We start from the raw sequence: 27117 nt of genomic DNA, 5'->3' as shown, positions 1-27117 counted from the left end.
TCTTTGCCTGAATTTGCTTTCGAACGGTCTGCCGACAAGAGAAGTCAGAGTTTTCAGGCAAACCATCTAAGTGGCATTCAAGACACGCCACTTTTGGCTGGATCAGGAGAAGGCCATCTCCAGGCTTTATTGAAGAGATGGCTTGACTGCTGAATTGACCACTGCCTAACTTAGCAATCCGAGGCGTCTCTGTCGATATGGAGATGGCTTCGTATAAATCATCGCATGTCACCTTGCGTGCTCAGAGACAGGGACGGAGTGACGAGGGGAGCAGTCTGCATACTCTGGCCTGCCTTCAAAACCGATAAACGGGGTGGATTAAGCCGTGCAAGAGCTGACCCATCCATGCTGATTCGGGTCTCCTTCGCTCTCCCTGCAGAGTGGGGGCGTGGAGGAAGAGGGCAACGGCATAATTAGCCGTGATTGCTTTGATTGAGTTCCCCAGTCCAGGCCTGTGTGTGCTGGTCCTTCAGGGGAACAATAAAGACTGTCAGACCTTTAATTATTGAGTAATTGTCAGTAAGGAATGGCAGTGGTTAGCGATATAAAATTAATACCGTAATCCAGCCCTGAAGTGACATAATTGGAAATACTGGAAACGTCTCCCTAGGCAGGAAGCGTTCTTGTCTTTCGAGTCTCCTGAGGCAAGATCTGGAAACCCACTGGAGCGATGGAAGTGCACTCATGTGGAGGTAAAAGGCTTTGGGGATGGAGGGACTCGGGTGAGAGGTCTGATATGTGAGGGGAGGGGGGGACATCTTGATCGTGTGTTTGCGAGAATGGACAATAGGCATGGATGGCCAGTGCCGAGTTAAGTAAATTGTCTGTGAGGGATTATTAATGAGTCCGTGTGGATGCGAAGCGAAATAGCCAGCCATGTGTTAATAAAGCAGTTTATCTCTGTTTAGATTATGTGTACATTAGCAGATTTTCATGTCTTGATTGGTTTTAATGTCTTGGTTGCATTTAGTGCTGGTGTGGTTGACGCGAGGCAGGTGAACAATATGAGCATTTATCTTTGTTTTGGCCGGAGAGAGAATACATGGAGGGATTTTAAGGTCACGCATGGTTTCATGGTGTATTTTAGGGTTTTCGCTTCATAAACTAAGTTGAGTCATGACAGATGCTGACCTCTGTGCAGCTATTTGAGGAAAACTCGCCAGCCAAGATGCTTTCAGAACATATACTCTGCACAATGTGTTTGTAGTGACTGCAGCCATGCTGTGGTTTATCCATGTGTGACTAATGCTAACTGCAAGTGATGGCGCTATGTTTAGCCCATCATGTTTGACTCAAAGCATGAAGAACTGTACGTCTTGAAGTGCTTTAACCATGATCCTAACGCATATTGGCAAAAGCACCAGGTCAACTGCAAGTCAACCTAAGATCCAGCCATGTGTTCATAAGTCATTGATTTCAAGGTGACGTGAGGAGGTCGAAATATGATGTTGTATAGATAATGGTTTGTCATATTGATATTCCCAAATTGTCATGATTGTCATGAACTGCTTATTTCATGGGTAAACAGCCAGAGCCTGACTTGTAAGGGTGGTCAGACAATGGTTCGATCATGTGTGAGTAAAGCTGACTTGGGGAAATGGAAGTGGTCAGGCTATGGTTAGCTCATGTGTTTGGAGAGGCAGTTTGGTAATGAGAGCATTCAGGCTTCAGTGACCTCGCAATGCAAGCACTATGGCGGTGCCGCCGCATTGAGCCACACTATCTGGAAGGAGTTTGATTCGGGTCACCGAAGGAATAAGTGAGCCAGGGCAGGAGGAGAGCTCGGCGCAGCAGTATAGACTCAAAGGGGCTTTTCCTGTCGCTAGTATGTGCTTTTCTGTGTGAAAGTAAGCGTGTTGACTGTGCTTTATAAAGCAGGCCAGCCAGAATACAATATATCACCATGATGATGATGATGTCTGATTAGAAGTCCCAGATTCAGAGCCTCATCTGTGCTGCTTTCCGTGGGGCTTTAAGCAGACACTATCCCTGGGGGAGAGTTTATTTACTGTGAAGTGGTGGTCACCACGACATGGGTTTGTGTGCGTTTGGGGATCATCTTTATGCTGTCCTCTGGGGTGGGAGGAAGTAGTCACGAAGAGAGAGTCTAATGCGAGGGAAGGACCTTGAATTAAGTGCGTTTTTCACCGTTAAGGTTGGGAATCATAAAGAAAGTAATGATTCAGTTCCTTAAAGATTCCATTTATGATTCTCTTAGTACTTGCGGAAGAAAGCTCTCACTTATTTAGACAAGTGTTTGAGTCGTTAGACTGATTCACACTGATAACCAAGTTTGAGACAGATATTGTGGCCTGCATCCGAACGCTTATGCAGTTGACATGTTTGCACACAAAGGTACCTCGCAAAACGGATTTCGGACAGACTTCTGAGGCAGCGTAAGGGTTTAACGACAGCAAAATAGAGAGAGCTTTGGTGATAACTAAACAAATACTGAATTACTACAATAGTAATAAATAGTAATAGTAATTACAATAGTAATAGTAAACACACAAAATGACCACCAACCACAACTTTCAGATGCCAACTTTAGTTTTTAGCTCAACTGTCACCGAATGGAACGCATGGGATTGTGGGATATCAAAGGCAGCAAAAGAACCTCTATCCTCCATCTATCCTGCCTTCAAAAATCGATCAGATAAAGGTATCTCAGGTCAGAAGACAGGAAGTGAAGCTAACATTGGATTCGGACGTGCCTTGATGCCTTCCTACCTTGGAATGTGTCCTCCGAAGGCAGCATTTTTAAGATTTTAGCCCTAGTCTTTTTGGTTGATTCATTAAAAAGGACTGAAGAATCATTAATTGACACATAATTTCTATGCATGTTTGTTGTTGTGTGCAACCAGAAAGCTCATCGCAATCAAAGGCATATCTCTGTATTACTGTTTGTCATTCATCACATTTAATTCATAGTCAGAACTTAGCTATGTAGGCATCGCATTCAGGTCTGGGACCATAGTTGAATGCAACACATTGTTATTTTAGTATTATTTATATACTATTATAGTATTTATTAATATGCTTAATGTGCTTTTATCAAATTTAGTTTTTAATACAGTATTTATTTTTAACTTTATTTTTATTTCAGTTTTAGTTTTAATCATTTTAGTGCTTCAGCTTAAATTTATTTTAGGTAAAACTTTAGTTTAGTGTCCAAGCTGCACATTACTAGCATATTGGCTGTTTATTAGTACTCATAAAGCACATGAAAACTATTTTTAATAGTTTGTTTTACAATAACAACAACATTGAAGCAACATCCACTTTTCACAATCCAGTCATTTCTCAATGGATAAAATCCCATCCCATCCTTATTTCTGCTTGTTTAGTATCTTGCTTCACTCAGAATTAGTTACATTATGTGAGTACAGTGGGTTGCAAAAAGCAGTTCACATTGACTTTTAGTAGGAAACTTTTCTGTCTGCATCGGCAGAACAATTTGAATTAACAGAATAAAAACTGGTTGTACATTTCCAACCATATTAAAAATATCATAGAAATATGTGCTATACATAGGTCCATTAGAGAAAGAGGCAAATGAGAAAATGTACACCTCTGCTCATTTACATTTATTCTGATTTAAGAGTGAGTAAGGTGTCTATGAAAGTGATGAAAAATTTGAGTTCTCCTGTCTTCAGGTGAAAGTGCTGTGAAAAAAAGGAGAGAGTGAAGGGCGAAGGAAGAAAGCTGGAGAAGGGTAGAGCAAGGTAGTGCAAGACAGAAGTGTCTGTGGTGTGACGTCAGCCCTGTTACTGTGATAAATCAGAGCCTTGGCTCCATGTTTAGAGTGATTATGCAGAGTGCCATCATGCGAATGTCCTGGCCTTTATTCTTTCACCCACACATATACTTCTCTTTCTCGCTCTCTTGGTTTTCTCAGTGATCCAGTGCAGGCCTATACAAGTGAGGATGGCCCAATGGCCCGGGGCCAGTGTGAGAGAGTTTTGAGCCAGTTGACGGAACTGTCAGTTCCCCTATCGGGCCGGTGCCTCTCTGTCACGGCACATTATGTTTGTTGAACTTGTACATGTGTTTTTATGCCTCGTAAACTTCAACATTTGGACTTCTGGGATGTTTTAAACATTGCTGTGGGAATTCTGCTGATTTAAATGTTATTTAGCAAGTAAGGGTCTTGGAAACATTATTCGAAAAGGGGAGAATTTGTTATTTATATTTAACATATTTGGTATAATAAACAAATATATGTATTTTAAAATGTATTATTCAGCGTTTTTATAGTTTTTTATAGATCAGCATTTTGCCATTTTTTTTGTTACACATTTTTTAAATGAAAAACATAAATATATTCTGATGCATAAAAAAATATGTGGCTAAAAATATCTAATTAATTATTAGTGGCGGTGCCAGTATAAATGATGGCAGGGCAAGAAAAAATCTGAACTGCTTGTGCTCGACCAACCCGGGCCAGCATAAAAAAAAAAGGCTTATTATTGAGCCCTGCTGAGTGTGTTGGGAGTCTACAGTGTGTTGACTCAGGCATGTGGATTTATTTATTTCATTTAGTTGCCCGTTCGTTAATTATTTGGTCGACCTTGTCATCTCTCCCTGTGTAGATACAGCCCTATGTAGCAGCAGTGGCAGCTCTGAGAGAGAGACAGGGAGTCCCAGGTGGGGTTCTGAATCCCCAGAGCAGAGTGATGGAGCCGTCCCAGCCACATAGCCTCGGAGTTGGGCTATGGTCGTCAGGAGCTCATGTGATGGTGACACGCAAGATGGTGAGTGAGCCTGTTACTATAGCAACCCCAGGCTCTCAGAGCATGCTTCCATTTCACCCAGTGTGGGAGAGAATGATGGAGGGAGAACATTGAAGTAGACTGCCAGGAGCTTTAGAGGTTTCAGGAGGGTCTGGAGAGCAGACAAGAAGAGAGCAACGCAATTTGGGGGTGTGGTGTGGGCAACTAAAGTTAATATAAGAAGAAAATATAATCCGGTTGAAGAAAGTTTAAAATGTTGCCATGAATAATGAATACATAGCAGAAACTTTGTTTTTAAAAAAGTGGACTGGATTTGTTGGTCTAAAGGTAACAATAAAGATGGCCTGATGACCCACGACCAGTGTGAGAGAGCGTTTGAGCCAGTGCCGCTTTGCCACTAAAAATTAATTCTTACACTTGTTGTTGTACATCCATTTTTATGCCTTGCAAAAGTAAACACGTGGTCTTCTAAAATGTTGTTGCAAATTGTGCTCATTTGTCACCCAGATAATGGTGTCTAACTGGCTAACATAGATGAGCTTTTGTCATAATAGCAAAAATGACCTATGATAGTTTTGAAAGCTATTATGTTTAATTACTGTAGTTTTTTTTAATTAATTGTTATTATTTACAGATTTATTTTAATAATTTGAGTCATTTTAATGTGAACTAAAAAAAATGTTTATTTGTAAATTTAAACTACTGTAAAAACTACTGCCCGACTGGACAAGCTAATCCTTATGGTTGAGCCATTACTTTGAATATGGGGAGTCTCAGGTTTAAATTCCGTTTTTCTGTAATAATTTGCCTACATATCTTTTTTAAATGAAAACTGCACTTGTTAATTATCTTTAGTAGGCTTTAAAACAACCTCATGGACTTAATCTAAAGGCTCTTTCTGAGCTGATTATGCAGCGCTGACTGACGACACTTGAATGGCTAATAATCAATTGGGAAAAATGTACAAGCTCAAGCTAAAACTGTAATTTAATTGATTTTCTATTGGGTGTTAAATCAGCCCGTCCGTAGCCACGCCCCTGAAGTGATGGCCAAAGAGGGATGGTGAGAGAGTTGAATGAGAAAGGAGGTAGAAAGAAAAGAAAAGGGACAGAGAGACGAATTTGTCCTCCTACAGAATGGTGCAACAAGCCGACAGGTTCGCATGAGGGAGGAGACCTCCAAAGAAACACTGCAGCATTGGCTGTCAGATAAACACAGCTCTTCTCCTGCTCTCCTCTGTTCATGTCCATCTCTCCACACCTCCCTTCCCGCTGCTTTACTCGCTCACTTTGATTCTGATGGCACTGCACTGAGAGAGACATGGTGTCTGTCTCCACGGTGACAGGTATCCATGGAGACATCCATCAGTCAGTATGTGTCAGCATTTCCATGGGGATGCGGATCTGGGGGTGTTTGTCAGCGAGTTTTGCACCGCACTCTTATCATGTTTGTCATAGATGGTGTTTATCTGTGTATGTATTAGTCATGGTGTCACTCAGGGTGTGGGGTGCAGCCTTATGGCCTCTTTAGACCAGGGCCAAAGTGTGTATGTGTGTGTGTTTGAAACAACTTTAAAACAGTTGAATGTGCAGAGTAGACTACAATTACACTATACACATGTGGCAGGACTTACCGTTTGTCTCAGTAACAGAAGACAGAAAGGTGGTTGGGAAACCTGTTTGGAAATAATCAATATTTTTGCATTTCCTGTTTGCTAGGGATACTGAAATTATACACTTTACCCTCAATATTCTTTTGGTATCTCTTAACCCAAAAATTCAGATATCAATTATTTACCCCGAGTAAAGAACAAAGAACAATTCTTTTTTAAATAAAAAAGAAAGTAAAAAAAAAACAATGAAACTCTTGAATGATTTGAATGGTTTGTACATGATCATAGTATTTTCATTTTTTGGGTGAAGTGTCCTTTTATATTCTAATGACAGCTCATGTAAGTACACTCACCAACATGTTTATACAGAAAAAAAATTGCGCGCACACCTGCACACACACGCAAGTGCGAACAGAAACATTGATTTCACAAGAGGACACATCCACACCCCACTGACCGAGACATACAGAGTTTGCATGGTTCTAGCCTGCAGAGCCACATGAAATCCCAGGAACGAGAGGAATGAGAGAGAGAGAGAGAGAGAGAGAGAGAGAGAGAGAGAGAGAGAGAGAGAGAGAGAGAGAGAGAGAGAGAGAGAGAGAGAGAGAGAGAGAGAGAGAGAGAGAGAGAGAGAGAGAGAGAGAGAGAGAGAGAGGTGGTCAAAAGTGCTGAAGTTTTCACAGAAGGGCCTGGAAACACGGCTCACTGAGATGAGCTGGCTGCGGCTGCACCGCCAACTGCAACAGTGTGATAGTTTACATGCTTCTGTAAATGGCTGAGAGACACTCTGATTAATGGCTGCTGCTCTGCTCTCCTCCCAGCCAAACAGGAATCAAGTGTATCAACACTTTTAGCACTGCAAAGTGCCAATTAATTGTTTGCCAGGAGCACGTGTATATATGTCTCACAACCTAGGGGTGTTTCGCTTCACAAAAGCCCTTTTATTACAGAGATAGTCAAGCGGGGAAAACTTTGGCTGCATTGCCCCAGCAACAGCGTAGAATAAACTAGAAATGGAAAGTTTGGCAAGACAAAGTCTTACCTCAAAGTTTTAAAGGTTGTTTAGTCCTTAAAGGGTTAGTTCACCCCAAAATGAAAATTACCCCATGATTTACTCACCCTCAAGTCATCCAAGGTGTATATGACATTCTTCTAACGAAAGTTATATTAAAAAAGTCCTGGCTAATCCAAGCATTATAATGGCAGTGAAGTACATAAAAGTGCATCTGTTCATCATATAAGTGCTCCACAGGGCTCCAGGGGGTTAATAAAGGCCTTCTGAAGCAAAGTGGCGCGTTTGTGTAAGAAAAATATATTTAAAACTAGAGACTAAGATAACTAGCTTCTGGTGGTCAGCAGTACGCAAGTGAAAGAGTAAAAAGTTACGGTGAAAGAGTAACCCTTGAACCCTTGACGCATACGTATTGAAGAACCCAGAAGCGCAGAGGATAGAGCAAAACAAAACACCGGTCATGAATTAGAAGTCTAAAACAAGACTTTTTATAGAGAAATGGCGGAGGATTTCGATATAAGAAAAGAGGGGCTTTAGTTTGTTGCTATGCCCCATCTGCGAGAGGCGTCAAAGCTTGCGATGCTCATATACATTGCGTCAGGGGATACTCTTTCGCAGTAAAGTCGACTGTGGAGCCGTGTGGAGCAGTTATATGATGGATAGATGCACTTTTATGGACTTCAAAAATGACCCAACAATTCACTGCCATTACAAAGCTTGGAAGAGAAAGGACATTTTTAATAATTTTATTGGTCTGACAGAAGAATGTCATATACACCTAGGATGACTTGAGGGTGAGTAAAGGTAGGTAGGTAGGTAGGTAGATAGATAGATAGATAGATAGATAGATAGATAGATAGATAGATAGATAGATAGATAGATAGATAGACAGACAGACAGACAGACAGACAGACAGACAGACAGACAGACAGACAGACAGACAGACAGACAGACAGACAGACAGACAGACAGACAGACAGACAGATAGATAGATAGATAGATAGATAGATAGATAGATAGATAGATAGATAGATAGATAGATAGATAGATAGATAGATAGATACTTTTATAGCGGTGAATGAGAGATTACATAAAACATTTTGTGTTCCCATTTGCTCAAATAACAAAAGAAAAACTCCACAATGTAGTTTTCACAACTTTGAAAAAGAGGAAAATAACAGAGATTGATAACGGTTGTCAGAAGAAATTAAGATGTCAACTTTACTGTCACTTCCACAACCACTGTATTAGAAACACCCTCACAGCAGTGTTAACTAGTAGTAATTTGATGCAAAGGTAATATAATACAGAGTAGTGTTATAAATGTGCATGCATTAAAAAAAATTAACATATAAAAAAAACTTTGCAGGATTTATGATGCTGAATGCTGATCATCATCACAGTCTGTGAAAAGGGTCAATTAGAAATTTTTGTTTGAAACCTAGGAATGAGCAATGATGAAGATTGACTTACAATTCACCGTGTTATATTTTAGCTTACTATATAGCTATAACTATATCTAGTTTGTAGATGGACCCCATCACAGTTTTATAGCTCTGTTTAAATGAGTAATAGAAAAACCGAATGACTGGAAGTTTAAAGGTCCCATGGCATGGCATTTTTCTATTATTTTATAATGTTTCCTGAGCTGTACTTATATTGTTAGTATGACTTTTACATCATAAAATGTCATAATTTAGAAATAAAAGGCATTTTTTTCTATACTGCTGTTTGCCTGGGCTGAATGCCCTGCTTCAAGAGGCGTGTCTGCTGTGAGACTTCAGTAAAAACACCCACTGTTGTGATTGGCTGACATCTTTGCATTTTATATGAGCGGAGGGGGCGTGGTTTATCGAGGCACGAGCAGGCACGAGTCTGCCAGGGAGACGGATGGACCTGAGTTCACTTCACATCAGTTCTCAGCATGTCTGAACTGTTTTAGTTACAGCATATACTTTAGGTTATTAGTCTATTTCTAGTCGGAGGGACTGTCACTCATGTCAGAAAGTTAGTAACTTTAGTAAATTATGGATCAGCGCTGACTGGAGACGCGAACCGTTTAGAACGATTCAGTCCGATTTGGTGAACTGATTCGGTTCACTAAAAAGAACTGGTTCAAAAGAAAGATCGTTCGCGAACCGGACATCACTAATGTATCAGAGACTGAGCTCAGCGATTGCTAACAAAGTTATTTATAGTAACTACTGAGTTATGAGAGCGCTGTCAGTCAGCGCGAGTTTATTGTGTTTGTATCTGAGAGTTCTGAATAAACAGTCACACCGAGTCCGTCTCTTCATCATTATTCTACCAACTTTGTAACACATGCAAAGTACCATTACAGCTGTCGAGATGAACGAGTTAAAAGTAAGTGTTGATAATAGCATTATTTTTAAAATAAAATAAAAGCGTCAGTGAGGCGCGTTGAGTACATAGCGCAAACAAAGACACAACAGCAGTAATCGGATGTAATCCAGTTTATTGTGGGGCTAGCTGGCTAGCCCGGATATGCTCAAGCTTACCCCCCTTCTGCTTAATCTCACGCCGCGTTTGGTGCCTCCGCTGTGGGCCAGATGCAGTACTGTGGGTCGGGGATGTTGAAGGCCGAGCTTCGGCGTGTGTGAGGTTTATCTCTGCTGATGTTGAGCAGAAACTCATGACTGTATGCACATTTTAGAACCGATAGACGCGACGAGGACGTACAAAAACACTGACTCACAAGATATAAAACACGAAAACACCGTTCTGTCTGGAGAGAGAGAAGCCGCATTGTGTGCACGAATAATAAATAATTAGCTACACATCAGAAATCACTGATCACAGATCAGAAGGAACTGAAAAAAGACTTCTGTTTTCATTTGTACATCCAAACACTGAGAAACTGCAAGCGTTCACTCGTTCACAAGCAATGATGCAATGATCTCTCGACGAGCGTTTGCATGGGCGTGCCAGATTCTCTGGGCGGAGGAAAGGGAGGAAACCGTGCCTGCTTGGACGTCAAACCAGGAGACTTCAGGATTGGCTAGTCTGGCCTGTCATTTTCTCAAAGGCAGAGAAAGACAGCCACAACTCGGTTTTACACCGATCAACATTTCTATCCACTTGGGGACAATATTCAGGCTAGGGGAACTCATATTAATGTTGAAAAACCTCATAAAATGAAAATTTCATGCCATGGGACCTTTAAAGGGTTAGTTCACCCAAAAATGAAAAATCGTTATTAAGCGAACAATCCTTTTAATTGCACCAAAGGCTTTAAATTGTGCTTCATTACTAAGACCTGATCTTATACCGTATTGACTTACACTGCCGTTCAAAAGTTTGGTCAGTAAATGTTTTTTTATGTTTTTGAAAGAGGTCTCTTATGCTCACCAAGGCTGCATTCATTTGATCAGAAATACAGTAAAACTATATTGTGAAATATCATTAGAATTTAAAATAACTATTTTCACAACGTTTTTTTTTTCTTCTTCCCTGTGATGGCAAAGCTGAATTTTCAGCATCATTATTTCAGTCTTCGGTGTCACATGATCCTTCAGAAATCATTCTAAATGTAATGTTGAAAACGGTTGTGCTGTTTAATATTTTTGTGGAAACCATGATAATTTTTTTTTCTGGATTATTTTATAATATTATATATATATATATATATATATATATATATATATATATATATATATATATATATATATATATATATATATATATATATATATATATATATATATTTTTTTTTTTTTTTTTTTTTTTTTTTTTTTACTGTCACTTTTGATTAATGTAATGTGGCCTTGCTGAATAAAAGCGTTCATTTCTGAATTTTCCAAACTTTTGAATGGTAGTGTATGTTTTTGCTAACACTTTTATTTATTTTAATAAGTGTCTGCTTACAGAGAGGCCGGACCCCAGCCCTCCAGTTGCCTCCTAATGAGGAGAAATGCAGGCAGACAGGAAGTATCAGTAGTCTCTGAGAGGAATTGTAGTGTGAGTAAATCAAGGAGTGTTTGTATGTATGTGTGAGAGAGTGGCAGAGAGTGCTGTGTACATGCGCTTATGATCTTAGAATGACTGTGTGTACTTAACATCTGATTGGATGAGGATCACAGAATACTTATGACTTGTTTTCTCATGCACACTCAAGGTTTCAAAGTGCCCCGCAGGTGTGAGTTGTTTACACGTCTGCATATGTGCGTACTGTCGTACAGTCCCGCACGTCATCTTTCATCTCGATCCGTAACATCACTGTACAAAGGCCCGCCGAGGCTGAGCGCTAAAACTTTATGACACATGCGAGAGGAGGATCTCTCCTCTACCATCAGCAGCCCCATCATTCCCAATCACATCCCATCAGATCTCATCCAGCCCTGCAGTCTTTCACAGACCACTTCGAATACGGCCGCGCACAGATCATGTCCTTGGTAGACGGCGGCGTAAGAACAGCGTGTAAAAATAAAGTGTGAAAGTAAAATGGAGGTCGGGATTAATTTGCTGGGATACGTGATGTGAGGTGTATGGAGGTGGGCAGGAGTCGCGCCGGCTTCCGTGCGGCCCTGCTCGCCCCTCTCGGCTCGCTTAGCCGTGGGTAGAGTATTGACTGCAACCATCGATTTACCTGTACAAACATTCAGCCTCAAACCCCATGTAGAATATTTCAATAACCTGGGGGGATTCTCTCCCCCGAGCCTACACATAAATCAGCCACTACACAGCCAACACAAAGCAGGCGAGTTAGCATACTATTAGTCATGTCTCTGACATTGTGCAAGCTCCCTGCAAACGTGGACGGGCGCTCGTGTGGAGTGTACAAAGTGTGGTGTGGGCCTGTGACGTCAAAACCTCATTCATTGGTTCAAATCTTGCACTTGAATTGATTATTAATTGACTATTAATTGGCTTAAAGGGTTAGTTCACCCAAAAATTAAAATTAGCCCATGATTTACTCACCCTCAAGTCATCCTAGGTGTATATGACATTCTTCTTTCAGATGAACACAATCAGTGTTATATTAAAAAATGTCCTGGCTCTTCCAAGCTTTATAATGGCAGTGAATGTTGCTTCGTTTTTGAAGTCCATAAAAGTGCATCTATCCATCATATAACTGCTCCACACGGGGGGTTAATAAAGGCCTTCTGAAGCGAATCGATGCATTTGTGTAAGAAAAATATTCATATTTTAAACTTTATAAAGTAAATTATCTAGCTTTCGCCAGATCGCCTTCCGTATTCAACTTACGGAAAAAGTGTAGTGCTTCTCACAGTTCAAAATGCTTATGCATATTCAAAAAAACGATGCAACAATTCTGCCATTATAAAGCTTGGATTAGCCAGGACTTTTTTAATATAACTCCGATTGTATGCGTCTGAAAGAAGAATGTCATATACACAAATTTTCATTTTTGGGTGAACTAATCTTTTAAACAGTTGCCCTGTTTGCATATGGCTAAAAATCTTCCTAAATGTTGAGATTAAATTTATTTTTTATGTTTGGAGTCGCAGAGTGTACAGATGAAAATATTGAAATACATTTTCGTATATGTTTCTTGAATCATAGCGATGGATAATTTATTGCATTTATTTATGTTTTATACATTTAATTCAATTTATATGGAGAGTTGAAGCGTGTTGTCAAGTTCAAATAGTTTGTAATCTCATAAGAGAAGATAAAGTTGTGAAGTTTAAGTCTGCTACATATTTTTTGGCTGTTTTGGGCTGTTTTAAATGACCTTGAAGTCTCTCAGGCCTCAACATGAGGGTTGAAGCAACATAGGTGTAGTGGACTTTATTGTTTACCTTGATTCGGAAAAGTGAGTTCCCCTTCTTCATATAAACATGCAGCTCAATTAAAAAGAGAACATTTTGGTTCAATATGTGATATCCAGTCTTTTTTAAGTGGGCGAGTGTCATAAATTTACACAGAGAGCACATTTATTTATGTAAAAGTTTTGGTTCAGTGCATCTCTGAGGCTGTTTTACTTGGATTCAGCATGGCAGTTTGAAAACCCAGGACCAGAACAATAATGAGAGACAAGATGGGGATGAAAATAAAGCTGAGCACACACTCCTTATACCAAAGATCAGATGACTTAGGTATGCAGAAAGTCTGAAGATCCTCTTTGAGGTTACTGAATCGATAAATAATATAAAGAAAAGTTAAAATGAGTTGTAACACAGACCTTATTGTGGTTGAGTAGCCTACCGACAGATGCATTTTTGCTGCCCGTAGTGAAGCAACAGAATAAAAAAGCATGTCAGCCTCACTCCCATGTGACTGCCTAAAAATAAAATATTGCTACACGTCACATTACTTTAGCACAACAGAGCTTAATTCTTCCTAGAAATAAATACGCTATAAACATTGGGGAAAATATTTTTTTAGCAATAATGTGCTCGATGTAAAATTGGGATTAAAACATACCAAAATGTTTACTGTTTATTTATTTTATTTTTTAGACAGAACCATGATGCATGGAGTGTAACATTTTGATTTCTGGAAAATCAGCCACGCAATGCATCAAGATGCACAAAAAGCTGATAGTGTAAAACATGGTATCAATAACAAATTGAATACTTAAAAAGAATCAGATTCACAAACCTGCGCACCTGCTACAAAGTTCAATCATTACTTACACTGCAAGATCTTTGCAGTAATCTTGAGTGACAAGCAGTGTGAATTTTCTGTCTCTCAATGAAGGACATCTGGCACATTTACTCTAAGAGCTGATCTTGGAAAAAAAATCCGACCGATGTTTTGTGCTATGTAATTTTTGGTCACAAATTTGACCTGTAGATTAGTATCGAAGATGTGCAGTTGCCACTAGAAACTCCCATCGCACCAAAGAGTCCAGGTTGTCAAGTCCGTGCTTTTTTTTTCATTTCTATATTATAACCCTAGTGAAAAACACCTATACCAAAAATGTATTTAAAACACATTTATTTCATAGTAATTATACTACAAGTCCATTACCATATATACTGACGTATTAAATGCAAGATATTTAAAGTGTACTGAAACTTGCTATAAACTTGCTACTTGCTATAACTTGCTATTACCAAAAATGTATTTAAAACACATTTATTTCATAGTAATTATACTACAAGTCCATTACCATATATACTGACGTATTAAATGCAAGATATTTAAAGTGTATAGAAACTTGCTATAATAAACACATTTATTTCATAGTAATTATACTACAAGTCCATTACCATATATACTGACGTATTAAATGCAAGATATTTAAAGTGTACTGAAACTTGCTATTGCAAAAAACGATTAAACAACGATGTCGGACAATTTTGAAGTTGGAGATGGAGTTTTTTTGTAAAGGCCCTTTTTATTAGTCCTCGCACGTTTGCTTGGGGCAGTAGTTTCACCTACGTAGCGTGACCTTTCTGACGTGACTGTGCAATCCGTAGCGTGTTGCAGAGCAGCGCAAGATGGGCAATTTAGGTTAAAAAGTGTGTAAATGTTTATTATCTCTTGAAAATGGCCGATGGTTTCGCTAGATAAGACCTTATTCCTCGTCTGGGATCGTGCAGAGCCTCTGAAGCCCTTTGAGGCGCTTTGAAACTGCATTGATTTGGACCTTCAATATTTTGGTTGCCATTGAAGACCATTGTGTGGAGAAAAATCCCAAAATCGTAATTTGTTTTCTTAATTTGTCAGCACTATTTCTGGATAACTAAGTGCATTTAGTACAAAATTAGCAGACTTTAATTACATCAATTTAGTATACCAACAGTACAATTGCAGGGTATTTATATTAAGTACATAAAATATGTAAATGTATTTGTAGTATACTCAGCATAAAATACATGTATTTCAAATACATTTTGGTATATCTATTTTTCACTAGGGTAGACATTCTTGCAGACTCAGTACACATATCTGAATTTGATAATTAATGAAAGATTTATGTGTATGGTTCAACATTAAGATAAGCAGTGTTATTATTATAGTGTTATTATTGTCTATAGCGCTATGGCAGCTTTCTGACATCCCTATTCGGTGTCTTTATTAATAGAGCGTTAAATTAGTTTTATAAGTCATGTCAGGGTCATCATGTCTTCATAATTACAATTACGCACTAAAACCATCTGATAGCCTTTAACTAACTTCTATTTTGGAATTAACGCTCCATCTTAGCCTGCGAAGACATACAGTAGAAAGTGCCTGCTGTTCAAAATAAATGCATCCTTATGCTGAGCAGAGATTTAAGTATGTATGGTTTTTCTTTTTTTTTTTCTTTTTCTGAAATGTTTGCATAATCAGAGTCTTTCCCCAATGGTGACGACTGCTGTAGAGTTTGTGTGGAGTTTATGTTAGCTCGCTCACTGTCTGTGCTGATGATAAGGTACTTAGCCGACTGCTGAGCCTAGTTAACGCACTGTACGGCTCTGTGTGAGGAACGTATGGCCCAGTTATTGGATTTAGTTACATTTCATTAACATCATCTCAACGCTGAGGATCAGGAGCGTTTTGTGTTACTTGCACCATTGATCTCGCCATTTCACACCAAGATAACTTAATCATCAGATATTTTTAGATATATTGCTCCCTGAATGCCAGAGGCTATTCTATATAGCTTCCTGATTTCAGTGATTCACAAACATTTAATTGATGTCTTGTTCTGTAAAAACTTCACTTTCCTTAACTGCAGTATTGTCTCAGCTGATATAGTGCAGCCACCCAGTGTGTTAGCCGGCAACCGCCACTAAAATTAATTGTCACAATTTTATTACAGGGGAAACAATAACAGCTCAACATACACATTGTTGTAGTGCCAGTGCATCTGTCAATGGCAATCTGCCCGACCAATAATTACCATTTTTCATAGGTCCACATGTTTTGTTGTATAACAGCAGATGCATGGGTTATCTCTGGGGTTTTGCTTACATGGCAGAATCCTTTTTTTTAGCGGCCCCCCCTTGTCTGCGGCGTGCCACCTCAAACATCTCCCTCTAAAAGGAATAAACACAGTTGCTGGACTCAACTCTGAAGTAAAAATAGACTAGGCTTTTTTTTTCTTTCTCCGCATCAGCTGGCAGACGTGGGGGGGAGAGTATGTTCACGTTTGCACTGCTTTCCGCTTTCCTTCAAATCTCTCGCCGCAGTATGTGTATTGTTCGTGATGGGATCTTAAGTGTAATGCTGAGGCATGACCTCTCTATTACAGCTGATATCATAGAAGGTTTTGTAGCTGGAATAAGGAGGCCACGTCGCTAGCCCCAGAATCCATACCAGTGTAAATCCTAAAATTGGACTTTCCCTCAAGATGGAGCAGCGCTCTGCAACCGCTTTTTGTGGATGTGTACAGTATTTGTGCTAAAAGCAAGACATGTGCGTAGGCGAGTATTATCATTACGAGGTCAAAGGTGATGCGTGTCATTTTTTCCTTTCACGCCTTAAAGCAGTGGTTCTCAACCGAAAGCCCCTTATATAACAGCACTATAAATTTAGTAAATGAAGAAGTTCTTGAAACTTCGTTGTGGTTGCCCTATACTTTCCCAGTTTAATGATATGCTATAGTCAATATACGTTTAACTATAATATATTACAGAAACTTTATGTTCTTAAATAAAACCAATAGGTATTGCGGGGGAAAGAAACATCTTGATTGTATGATCTGTGTTTAGCATTTTAATTAAGTTCGATTGTAATACAAATATTAATGTATGAATAATAATAAGTAATTTTGAGTTCTGTGGCCCCTGGTCAGGAACCTTATAGAACCTTTTTTTGCTTAAATGGCTTAACCATTTAAGCCTGACCAGACAAAAGAAAACTCACTGTTTGTGAATGTCCTGTCTATGTGTCACACAAACAACGCACAGAAATATGCGCGCCAGTATCAAGTTCTCTTTCGTGCTTGAACAAACAATAACACAAAGAATTATGCCAAAATGCTCGTTTTGTCGAGTGTTCTCATAATAGCAGTCTTAAATGAGTTAAATAACACCTTAAATGAACTTAAACAGTTGTGAGAAAATCAGATACGCGTGCGGAGATCTTAAAGGAGTGGTTCACTTTAAAATGAAAATTAGCCCAAAAAAGCCATCCTAGGTGTATATGACTCTCTTTTTTCGGATGAAAACAATCGGAGCGTCCGCCAGACTGCCTTTTGTATTCAACTTAGAAAGTCTAACGCCTCTCGCAGTTCAAAATGCTTACGCTACGTCCAACGTCATAGTTACGCCAGGTACGCTTTTTTCATATGTATGGAAGGTAATGATGGGCAGACCGAGGCTTCGTGAAGCACTGAAACAGTTGAAGCAAATGTGCCATATATTGTTTCGAAGCTTCGAATCAATTTGACACCCGTCTCTACGGTGACACCTAGTGGTCACTTGCATGTGTTGATCTGAAATAACCTTGACGATACATGTAAAAAAAAAAAAGTTTTTAACATCTGTTTGACAACTACATGATCTTGTTTTTTTAACCTGTAGCCTCCTCATTGTGGACAACTATAGATTTTTTTTTGGTCATGAAAAATTATTAATGATTGATAAATATGATTAATAAAAATAAATAAAGCCACAATGTGTCACATTTGTTACATAACATTTTTATTCAAAAATATTATTTGCTCTGCTGTTGAAGGACTTAGCCAACTTCTTTTTTTTTACATGTAATTTTTCCAGGCTTTGAAAAAATCCTCTCACAAGGGACACTTGTTGCTGGCATGCACAACTATTTTTTTGCAAGTAACTTACAAATGAGGGAAAATCACTGCTATCACAAAACCCACGAGGTGAAGACGGATTAACTTCACCTTTAAACTGCGAGGAATTAGGTTTATACAGATGTGTGACTGTGTGGTTTGTTCAATCCCTTTCAATCAAACGCAGTTTCGACAGGTGCCACCTGGTGAAACACTTCGAAGCTTCATTTAGCCATAGTCACGTGACATTGGTGTTTCGAATCACTGTTCGGAGTAGTGTTTCGAAACATCTGCACTTCGGGATCTCGGCAAAGCACCAAAACGTCAGTTTTGCGTCAGCCATCCCTAATAGAGGCGGTCTGGCAGGAGCTACATATTTTTACATTTCAACACTTTACAATAAGGTTCATTAGTTAACATTAGTTAACATGAACTAATAATGAACTGCGCTTATAAAGCATTTATTAATCTTTGTTAATGTTGATTTCAACATTTAAAGTATTAAATCATTAGTTAATGCATGTGAACTAACATGAACAAACCATGAACAGCTGTATTTTTATTAACTAATGTTAACAAAGATGAACAAATACAGTAACAAATGTATTGCTCATGGTTAGTTCATGTTAGTTAGTTAAATGTCATTTTAAATGTTAGTTAAATGTAATTTTTAATGTAAAAATGCAGAAAGTTGTGTGTGATGGGTAGGTTTAGGGGTAGGGTTAATGTAATGTAAAAGCCATTACGCCTATGGAGAGTCCCCTCAAAGATAGTGAACCAGACGCATGAGTGTGTAAAAAGCATTATAGGATGGAGGCACTGTATGAACTGATGATCACTTTAGAATAAAATTTGGCGTTGAGAGAAAGTTTGGCAAAAGGTAACCATGGTAACTGTGCTGTGATTTGAAACAGAGAGTGAGGCTAAGATCCTCCAGGATGCTGATGCAGAATGTAGGCTAAAGGGTTAATATGTTTCAGTGCAGCAGGTTAACCTTTCATCAGACTTAGAGGCCAGCGGCGTATTTACACACCGACTGGACACAGACGGGAGTGTGAGAGAGAGTGTTGGTAGAATGGGAGAGAGGATAAAGGCAATCAGTGGCGTTTAACATGTTTATGGACAGAGACATAAAGCATGTGATAAAGGGCTCAAGGTGGGTTGAGAATTTGAGTGCGTGAGACAGTGACCATAACAGGATCACAGTGTCTCGCGTGCACACTGCAAACACATTTTATGTGCCAACCATTCAAACCACATTTCCCAACAGGCTCACAGCTGACTCAATTTCCTGTCATCACTGTCATTTTGGACTCCATTTCCCATCAACATCACAGCAGATGCCATCTCCCATCACAGCTATTTAATTGGCAGTTGACACTTTGAGCTAATTGTAGCTCCTGTCGATCATGCATGAAGATGACACAACACAGATAGATAAAATAAGGTGACCGTAATTTCCAGGATGATGTTTTAATAATTACTTCATGGTGAGCGCTCTTGCCCTTCTTTTTTGGCTCACAAAATGCAACGTTAGGAATGAGCGCGATGAGATTCTGCAAACATCAGGGACTGAGCCCATGATCCATTTTAAACTTCAGACGTAACCTGGTTAAGTCATGCTGTTAAATGCATAACCTCCTTGCAAATGCGGGAAAACAGTATGTTTCTCATTTACCCACACTGGACTGGTCTGTTTAGTAAAAGTGTATATAACACCAAAACGTTGTTATCTTGAAATCATTTTTATGCAAACAACATTATAATGATATATTATAAATATTTATGACTCTCTAAAACCCTCAAAATCTATATTTATAGCAGGATTCCTGCTCCATTCATATTTAGAAAGAGAGCTCCAATAATGATTCTGACATTGTTTTTATTTTTTATTTGTTAACATGCTAAAGAAAAGCCAATTTAATATTCCAAGCCTTCTGAAGTCATTCAATAGCTCTGCGTGAGAAAAAGACCTTATTAAAATCACTATATACTGAATCTTCTCCTCTACACCCTTAAAAATAAAGGTGCCAGGAAGAACCAAAAAGGGGGTTTCACAGTGATGCCATAGAAGAACCATTTTTGGTTCCCCGAAGAACCGTTTTGTGAAAGGTTCTTTGAAGAACCTTTTTTTTCTAACTATTTTATAGTCTAAAGAACCTTTCTGCGCTACAAAGAACCTTTTGTGCAATGGAAAGGTTCTTTGGATATTAAAGGTTCTTCATGGAACCTCGCCAAAGAACCATTTAAGAACCATTATTTTTAAGAGTGTAGTGAGCTGTTAACACGAGAACCACCAGATCCAACCACCAGTTGAATAGACAACTTTTATGATACTTAAAAAAATGTTAACCAGAACAATTTGCTTCAGGTGGTATTAGAACATCTAAGTCAAAAATATGTTTAACATCAATCAATCAACCTAAATTTATTGGGTTACATCAGCAAAATAGAATTAAAGGGTTAGTTCACCCAAAAATGAAAATTAGCCCATGATTTACTCACCCTCAAGTAATCCTAGGTGTATATGACATTCTTCTTTCAGACGAATAAAATCAGAGTTTTATTAAAAATGCCCTGGATCTTCCAAGCTTTATAATGGCAGTGAATTGTTGCTCTGTTTTTGAAGTCCATAAAAGTGCATCTATCCATCATATAACTGCTCCACACGGCTCCAGGGGGTTAATAAAGGCCTTCTGAATCGAATTGATGCGTTTGTGTAAGGAAAATATCCATATTTAAAACTTTATAAAGTAAAATATCTAGCTTCCGCCAGATCGGAAAAAAACATCAGACGTCAGACGTAACGTAAGCATTTTGAACTGTGAGAGGCACTACACTTTTTCCGAAAGTTGAATACGGAAGGCGATCTGTTGGAAGCTAGATAATTTACTTGATAAAGTTTTAAATATGGATATTTTTCTTACACAAATGCGGCAATTCGCTTCAGAAGGCCTTTATTAATCCCCCGGAGCCTTGTGGAGCAGTTATATGATTGATAGATGCACTTTTATGGACTTCAAAAATGACCCAACAATTCACTGCCATTATAATGCTTGGATTAGCCAGGACTTTTTTATTATAACTGATTTTATTAATCTGAAAGAAGAATGTCATATACACCTTGGATTGCTTGAGGGTGAGTAAATCATGGGCTAATTTTCATTTTTGGGTGAACTAACCTTTTAAAGGTTAAATTTGGTCGAAATAGCTCCTTAATGCAGCCCCACATTTTCTAATACAGTATTCCCACGCTAAAATATTTCTGCTGTAATTATGACAAAGCTGCTTGTTTTCAAACTTTTTTTAATTCAATAAACAGGGCTAATTAATGTAATATATTTAATTAACCACAATTAATTTTGTGATTCCAGAAGTTCTGAAATATATGCAATAGTTATTAAAGGTAACAAAGATTTCAGTTCACATCTTGATTGTTTTAGCATGGGATTTAGATTCTTATTAACATATTAAACTAATATAACTCTAATTTATTAATTTAAATACTTCTAAGTCATCTTGAGTCCCTCTTGGAAGCTTGCTGAGGGACCGTAGTGGTTGAGAACCAGTTTCATTTTCATTTAATCATTAATATTTGCACATTTATTTAGTTTCCTTCTATTAAATAGTTCACCCAAAAATGAAAATGATGACATTAATTACTCACCCTTGTCGTTCCAAACCTGTAAGACCTTCGTTCATCTTCGGAACATGAATTAAAATATTTTTGATGAAATCTGAGAGCTTTCTGACCACCCCCCCCCCCCCCCCCCCCTCTATAGAAAGCAACATCATAAACCACTTTCAAGGCCCAGAAAGGTAGTAAAGACAATGTTAAAATAGTCCATGTGACTCCAGTGGTTCAACCTTAATGTTATGAAGCGACGAGAATCTCCGAGAATTTTTATTTATTCAGTGCTTCCAAGTTCTATGTCAGAACTCCGGCTCATTATTGGCCACTGATTGGCCAGATTCCTGCATGCATGTGTCGTGGTGCTCATGTGAACAGCGTCAGCCAATAGTGAGCCGGCGTTCTGATGTAGAGCCCAGAAGCGCTGCACCGTGTTTACAATGTGAGCAGCGTAGGAGACTGACATGGAAGAGAAGAAATTGTTTAATAAAGTTGTTCTTTTCGTTTAGTTTTTTGCGCACAAAAAGTATTTTTGTCACTTCATAACATTAAGGTTGAACTAGTCACGTGGACTAACAATGTCTTTACTACTTTTCAGGGCCTTTAAAGTGGTAATAACGTTGCTATATATAGGGTGGTCAGAAAGCTCTCGGATTTCATGAAAAATATCTTCATTTGTGTTACAAAGATGAACGAAGGTCTTACGGGTTTGGAGCGACACAAGGGTGAGGACTGAATGACAGAATTTTCATTTTGGGGCGAACTAACCCTTTCAAATTGTGAAAGAGACAGAACATAAGGTCCAGGGCTACTGAAAACACATTTGGGGCTATAGCGGTTACCCACCTGGTTACCAGCAGATGCAGCAGGGAACAACTGAGGCAGGTATTGCTGCAGGTTGTGACTGTATTAGTGATGCTTGAGTTGCAGTGTTTATAGAAGAGGGCCTGGAGCATGGCTTCCTGTTACATGACAGCTCTACAAATGGCTTTTGCCCATAACGGCATGTTAATGCTTACAGTAAAACACTGGTTATGGTCACCATGAAGCAGCAGCAGGGGACGTCACATTTGTTCCCCTGACTGGAGTGTGTGTGTGTGTGTGTGTGTGTTTGAGCCAGGGTTCATCACCTTGTATTTGTGCTTATTAAAGAGTCTGCAAATATTTTCATGCAAAAATCATGATTCATTAATTCAGTTCGCACTTAATCTAAATGTAAGATAAGTTAGGGAAGATGTTGCATCTTTAGAGCATGTATATACATTTGCAAAGAGTAAAGAATGTCTAAAAGGAACATTCTTACACTCTAAAAAAAAAGGCTCGTAAATTTTGGTGCTTCAGTGGTTCTTCAGCGGTTCTTCAGAGGTGCTATATAGCACCTTAGTCAAAGAACCGGTGAAGAACCTCTGATGAACCGCTGAAGAACCTCTGAAGAACCGCTGAAGAACCACTGAAGCACCAAAATTGGTGCTATATAGCACTAAAAAAGGTTCCCCTATGATTACGAGCCAAGAACCATTTTTGGTGCAATATAGAACCTTTTTTTTTTTAGAGTGTAGGTAAGGACAGGTACACACTTTGTGCTCCTTTAACGTCCATCCATATGCATAAAAATGTTAGGACAAAGACATTTTGTCTATTAGAAAGTTCAGCTTTGGTGAACTCTTGACTAAACTGTGTAGTCATATAGTGGAAAGACATTTTACCAGTAGACCTCTTGACTCAATACAAAGAATGCAACAAAGATGGTATATTATTGTATGGTGTTTATAATTATTATCATTCAAAAGAAATGCGCCATATCCAGTGGCAGATATTCGTTGCAGGGTCTGAAGTTATTTCTAGTTTTCAAAAGTTGCATGTGACTTTTCAAAATGAACAAAAAATAACATGTATGTGCATACACATTTGTTTGGCCGAAATTTTGTCTGATACCCTTTCCAGTGAACATAAACAAGTATAATCGTATGCAATGATTAGTGAACGAGAGCCATACAGACATGCTTAGATGTGTGTTTGTATTGTCATTGTACTGTAATTGTGTATTTCATCGAGTGTTCAAACTAATTTTATCGCCTCCCCATCGCATACAAGCACAAACAGTGGTAGTTATTTCTTCTCTCACTGTTTTATATTCATTCCTTTGTGTAGTCTTCCTTGCATCTCTCCCATCTTTTTGTGCTCTTGTTGTTTTTGATGCACCTATGTTGTCGTTCTCCTCTTTCTATCTCTCTGTCTGTTTCATATTCATCCATTTCTATTAAGCCTTCCTCATGCTGCTCTCTCTGGGAGAAATTATTAATATTAATGTTTTCTCCCTCTCCTCTCTTTCCTCAACCTCTATCTCATTCTCTTAACATTTCCCTCTTTATAGCCTATATCTGTTCCTTACTGTCTGTCTCTCTTTCACATTTCACTTGGATCTCTCTCTCTCTCTCTCTCTCTCTCTCTCTCTCAGTATTCATCTATTAGTGTTGATGATTCTCTTCTATCCCTGCAGCTGTACAGTCATCTATCAGTTTAATAATCTCTCCATCCTTCTGCCTTCTGCCCTGCTCTCTCTCGCTCCATCTCCTGTCTCACTTCCTCTTATTTTTCACTGCGCCGAGTGTAAAATCCTGTGTTAAATGAACATGCATGTCAGAGTACGATAATTAGGGCCATCATCATTAGTAACGGCCTGTATCTCATTGGATACCCTTATATAAGGTTACTAGAGTCTAAATAACCTGCAGTGAGCCCCCTTGCATGGGGTTCGTGTTGAATTAGCAATCCATCAGCTATAGCACATTGCGCCCGTTAATGCTGCTGTAAGACCCCATGAGCCTCAAGTCTATGGGCGAATATGGACATAAAGATTAGTACCATAGTTCACACGTGCATTATTATTGCAGAAAAGCACAAGGGGGCTAAGCACATAAATCTAGTGAAGGTGAGTGTAGCCAGATATGTTCTGTGTATTGCATATAGCCAGGGTCCAGAATTAACTCACTGCAAATATGAGTAAAATGTGTTTTTTTTATTTAAACCATGTATTATGTTACTCACTAGCAAGAACGGTAGTCTGACCATCACTAATGTAAGTGATGAACACGATTTAAAAGTATCATTTGTGACCCTGGACCACAGAACCAGTCATAAGGGTAAATTTTTTTGAAATTTAGATTTATACATAATCTGAAAGGTGAATAAATTAGCTTTCCATTGACGTATGGTTTGTTAGGATAGGACAATATTTGGCAAGATACAACTATTTGAAAATCTGAGGGTGCAAAAAAATCGAAATATTGAGAAAATTGCCTTTAAAGTTGTCCAAATATCCATAGCAATGCATATTACTACGAATAATAAATGTTTTATATATTTACGGTATCTTCATGGAACATGATCTTTACTTAATATCCTAATGACAATGGATATAATGTATATTTGTTGGCTATTGCCACAAATATACCTGTGCGGCTTATGACTGGTTTTCTGGTCCAGGGTCACATTTAAAGATGAAAGATGATATTTTGATTAACAATGCAACAAAAACAATTTGAAAAAAAGAAACGTATGCATAGATTAATCATTCCCAATAATAAAAATTAAATACAAAAAGTATAAAAATGTATACTAAAGAAAACCTCTGTAAAGAATTTACCGTTTTATCTTTTAGGGATAACTAACCCTTATGCTGTGTTGAAAACCCTGTAACACTTTTGATGTTACTGGTCAAAAATCACCGGCCTTTTAAAAATTGCTTGTAAATCGCTGGTAATGCTATATTATCACTAAAGATTAAAAAAAATTGTCAACAATTATGACATAAGTAGTATAAGTAGTTATACCCTGTGTGAGCAAAGTCTGTAAGTTTTAGTTAACATGCGATAACATTAACTAACATTTTCGGGGAAAAGAATATCCTCTCCGGGTCAAAATGACCCAAATTCAACATAAGGTTTTTTTTATTTTTTTTTTAGGTTTTTTTTACTGCCTAACTTCAGGTGGCAACACATTTGTGAAATATTATTTACATTATGCTTCCCAGATGTAAATATGAGGAACAAAACTTCAATGGGTCTCAGTGATTTTATGACAGATGCAGTTTTACTGGGAGAAGGAGACTCTAATCTCACATATGATGCTGCAAGTTATGTATTAAACCTTGCATACAGCAGGCAAATTGAAGTCTAGGGTGTTTTAGGTTGGTTATATATAACATGAATACCTATCAAGAGGATCATTAACATGCACAGAGAGACAAGAATCCATGTGCATTACAAATGTACAGTAGTTGAGTTTTCCAGATGAGAGATGGAAACACCTTTAGGCCTTGGATCCCTAAAACTATTTTTGAGGCATTCATTTTGTTCAACATTCATTTGATTGCAAGTAATTATTATGTGGCATTTTAGCTATTATGTGCACCTGAAATATTTGACTCTGTAAGAGTAACAAAACATGGCTTTCTTCTTTGTTTCTCTTTTGCAGTAAAACATGTATTCATCACAAAGCGGCCTATCACATTAGAGGACCTGTTACGGAAAAGATGACTTTTGTAATTGTATCGGTATGAAAAAATAAACAAGAACAAAACACGCCACCAACCAAGGAGACCGAATATTTCTACTGAAAAATGACATCCATTGTGGGAGGAAGCTACAACAGGTAAAGAGACAGCATTCAAGAGACATTGGAATATCATCCTCTTTGGAATACAGGAAGGGTCATGACCCAGTTGCCATGCGCATCACCACGGTGACCAGCCTTCCTAGTCCCTCCCCCCTCCTCCTCTTATTGGTTCAGCTGCTGTTGCGGCTCATCCTCCCAGGCCAAGACACAGTCGGAGCCGCCTCCACCTGTCCCGTGCCATGCAGTTGCTCTAATCAAGCTAGTCGAGTGATCTGTACAAGACGAAACTTAGAAGAGGTGCCAGAAAGTATATCAAACAACACACGATACCTCAACTTACAGGAGAACTCGATACAGGTAAATATGGACCACAGCATTCTTTTCCCTTTAGACTTTGGGAAAGGATGTTTATGTTTATTTGTTTGTTATTTGTAGCCTTATTTAGTATCCGTTTTACTAATGTTGTGTTAGCACTAATAATGTTAGCACCTCAAATATTGAGGTTTCAGTGTGAAGTCAGTTGTTAAGATGACCTACTTTGAGTGTGAAGGTTTAGATTTATTCTCAAGATGAAGAAAATAACAGAAAATATACGGCTAACCCTGGCACTGAAAGTGTTAACCAAAAACAAGCCTATTAAAAATGAGGAATAATAATAATGCTTTTCATCAAGCCTCCATTTAAGCATATAAATTCTGATTTGGTTTGTTGTGTCCTCGAGCCCCACTTGAAATGATTAAAAATCTAAAAATGTTTTAATACCTGAAGGCATCCTAGATTCTTTGGCTTCTTTTTCTCCCATAGCATTTTACCACAAGAGTGCAGCTCTGACAGTTTCCACCCTCCTCTTCAACA

General features: G+C 38.5%; 1 protein-coding gene across 2 annotated transcripts in view; it reads left to right on the top strand.

The window, feature by feature from the left end:
• lrrc4ba (leucine rich repeat containing 4Ba) overlaps positions 1–27117 on the top strand; it is a 39127-nt gene that overhangs the window by 6140 nt on the left and 5870 nt on the right. The window contains exons 2-3 of one of the 2 annotated variants that reach the window (XM_079818135.1): positions 4593–4754; positions 26122–26619. In XM_079818135.1, the coding sequence (XP_079674261.1) occupies positions 26374–26619 (246 nt within the window). In that variant the 5' untranslated portion in view covers positions 4593–4754; positions 26122–26373. The remainder of the gene's footprint in view (positions 1–4592; positions 4755–26121; positions 26620–27117) is intronic. The other variant, XM_079818136.1, reaches the window with a different exon arrangement.

Source organism: Gobio gobio (genome assembly GCF_949357685.1).
Source record: "Gobio gobio genome assembly, chromosome: 1".
In the NCBI taxonomy this organism is placed as follows: Eukaryota; Metazoa; Chordata; class Actinopteri; order Cypriniformes; family Gobionidae; genus Gobio; species Gobio gobio.
This window is presented reverse-complemented; position numbering and strand designations above follow the sequence as displayed.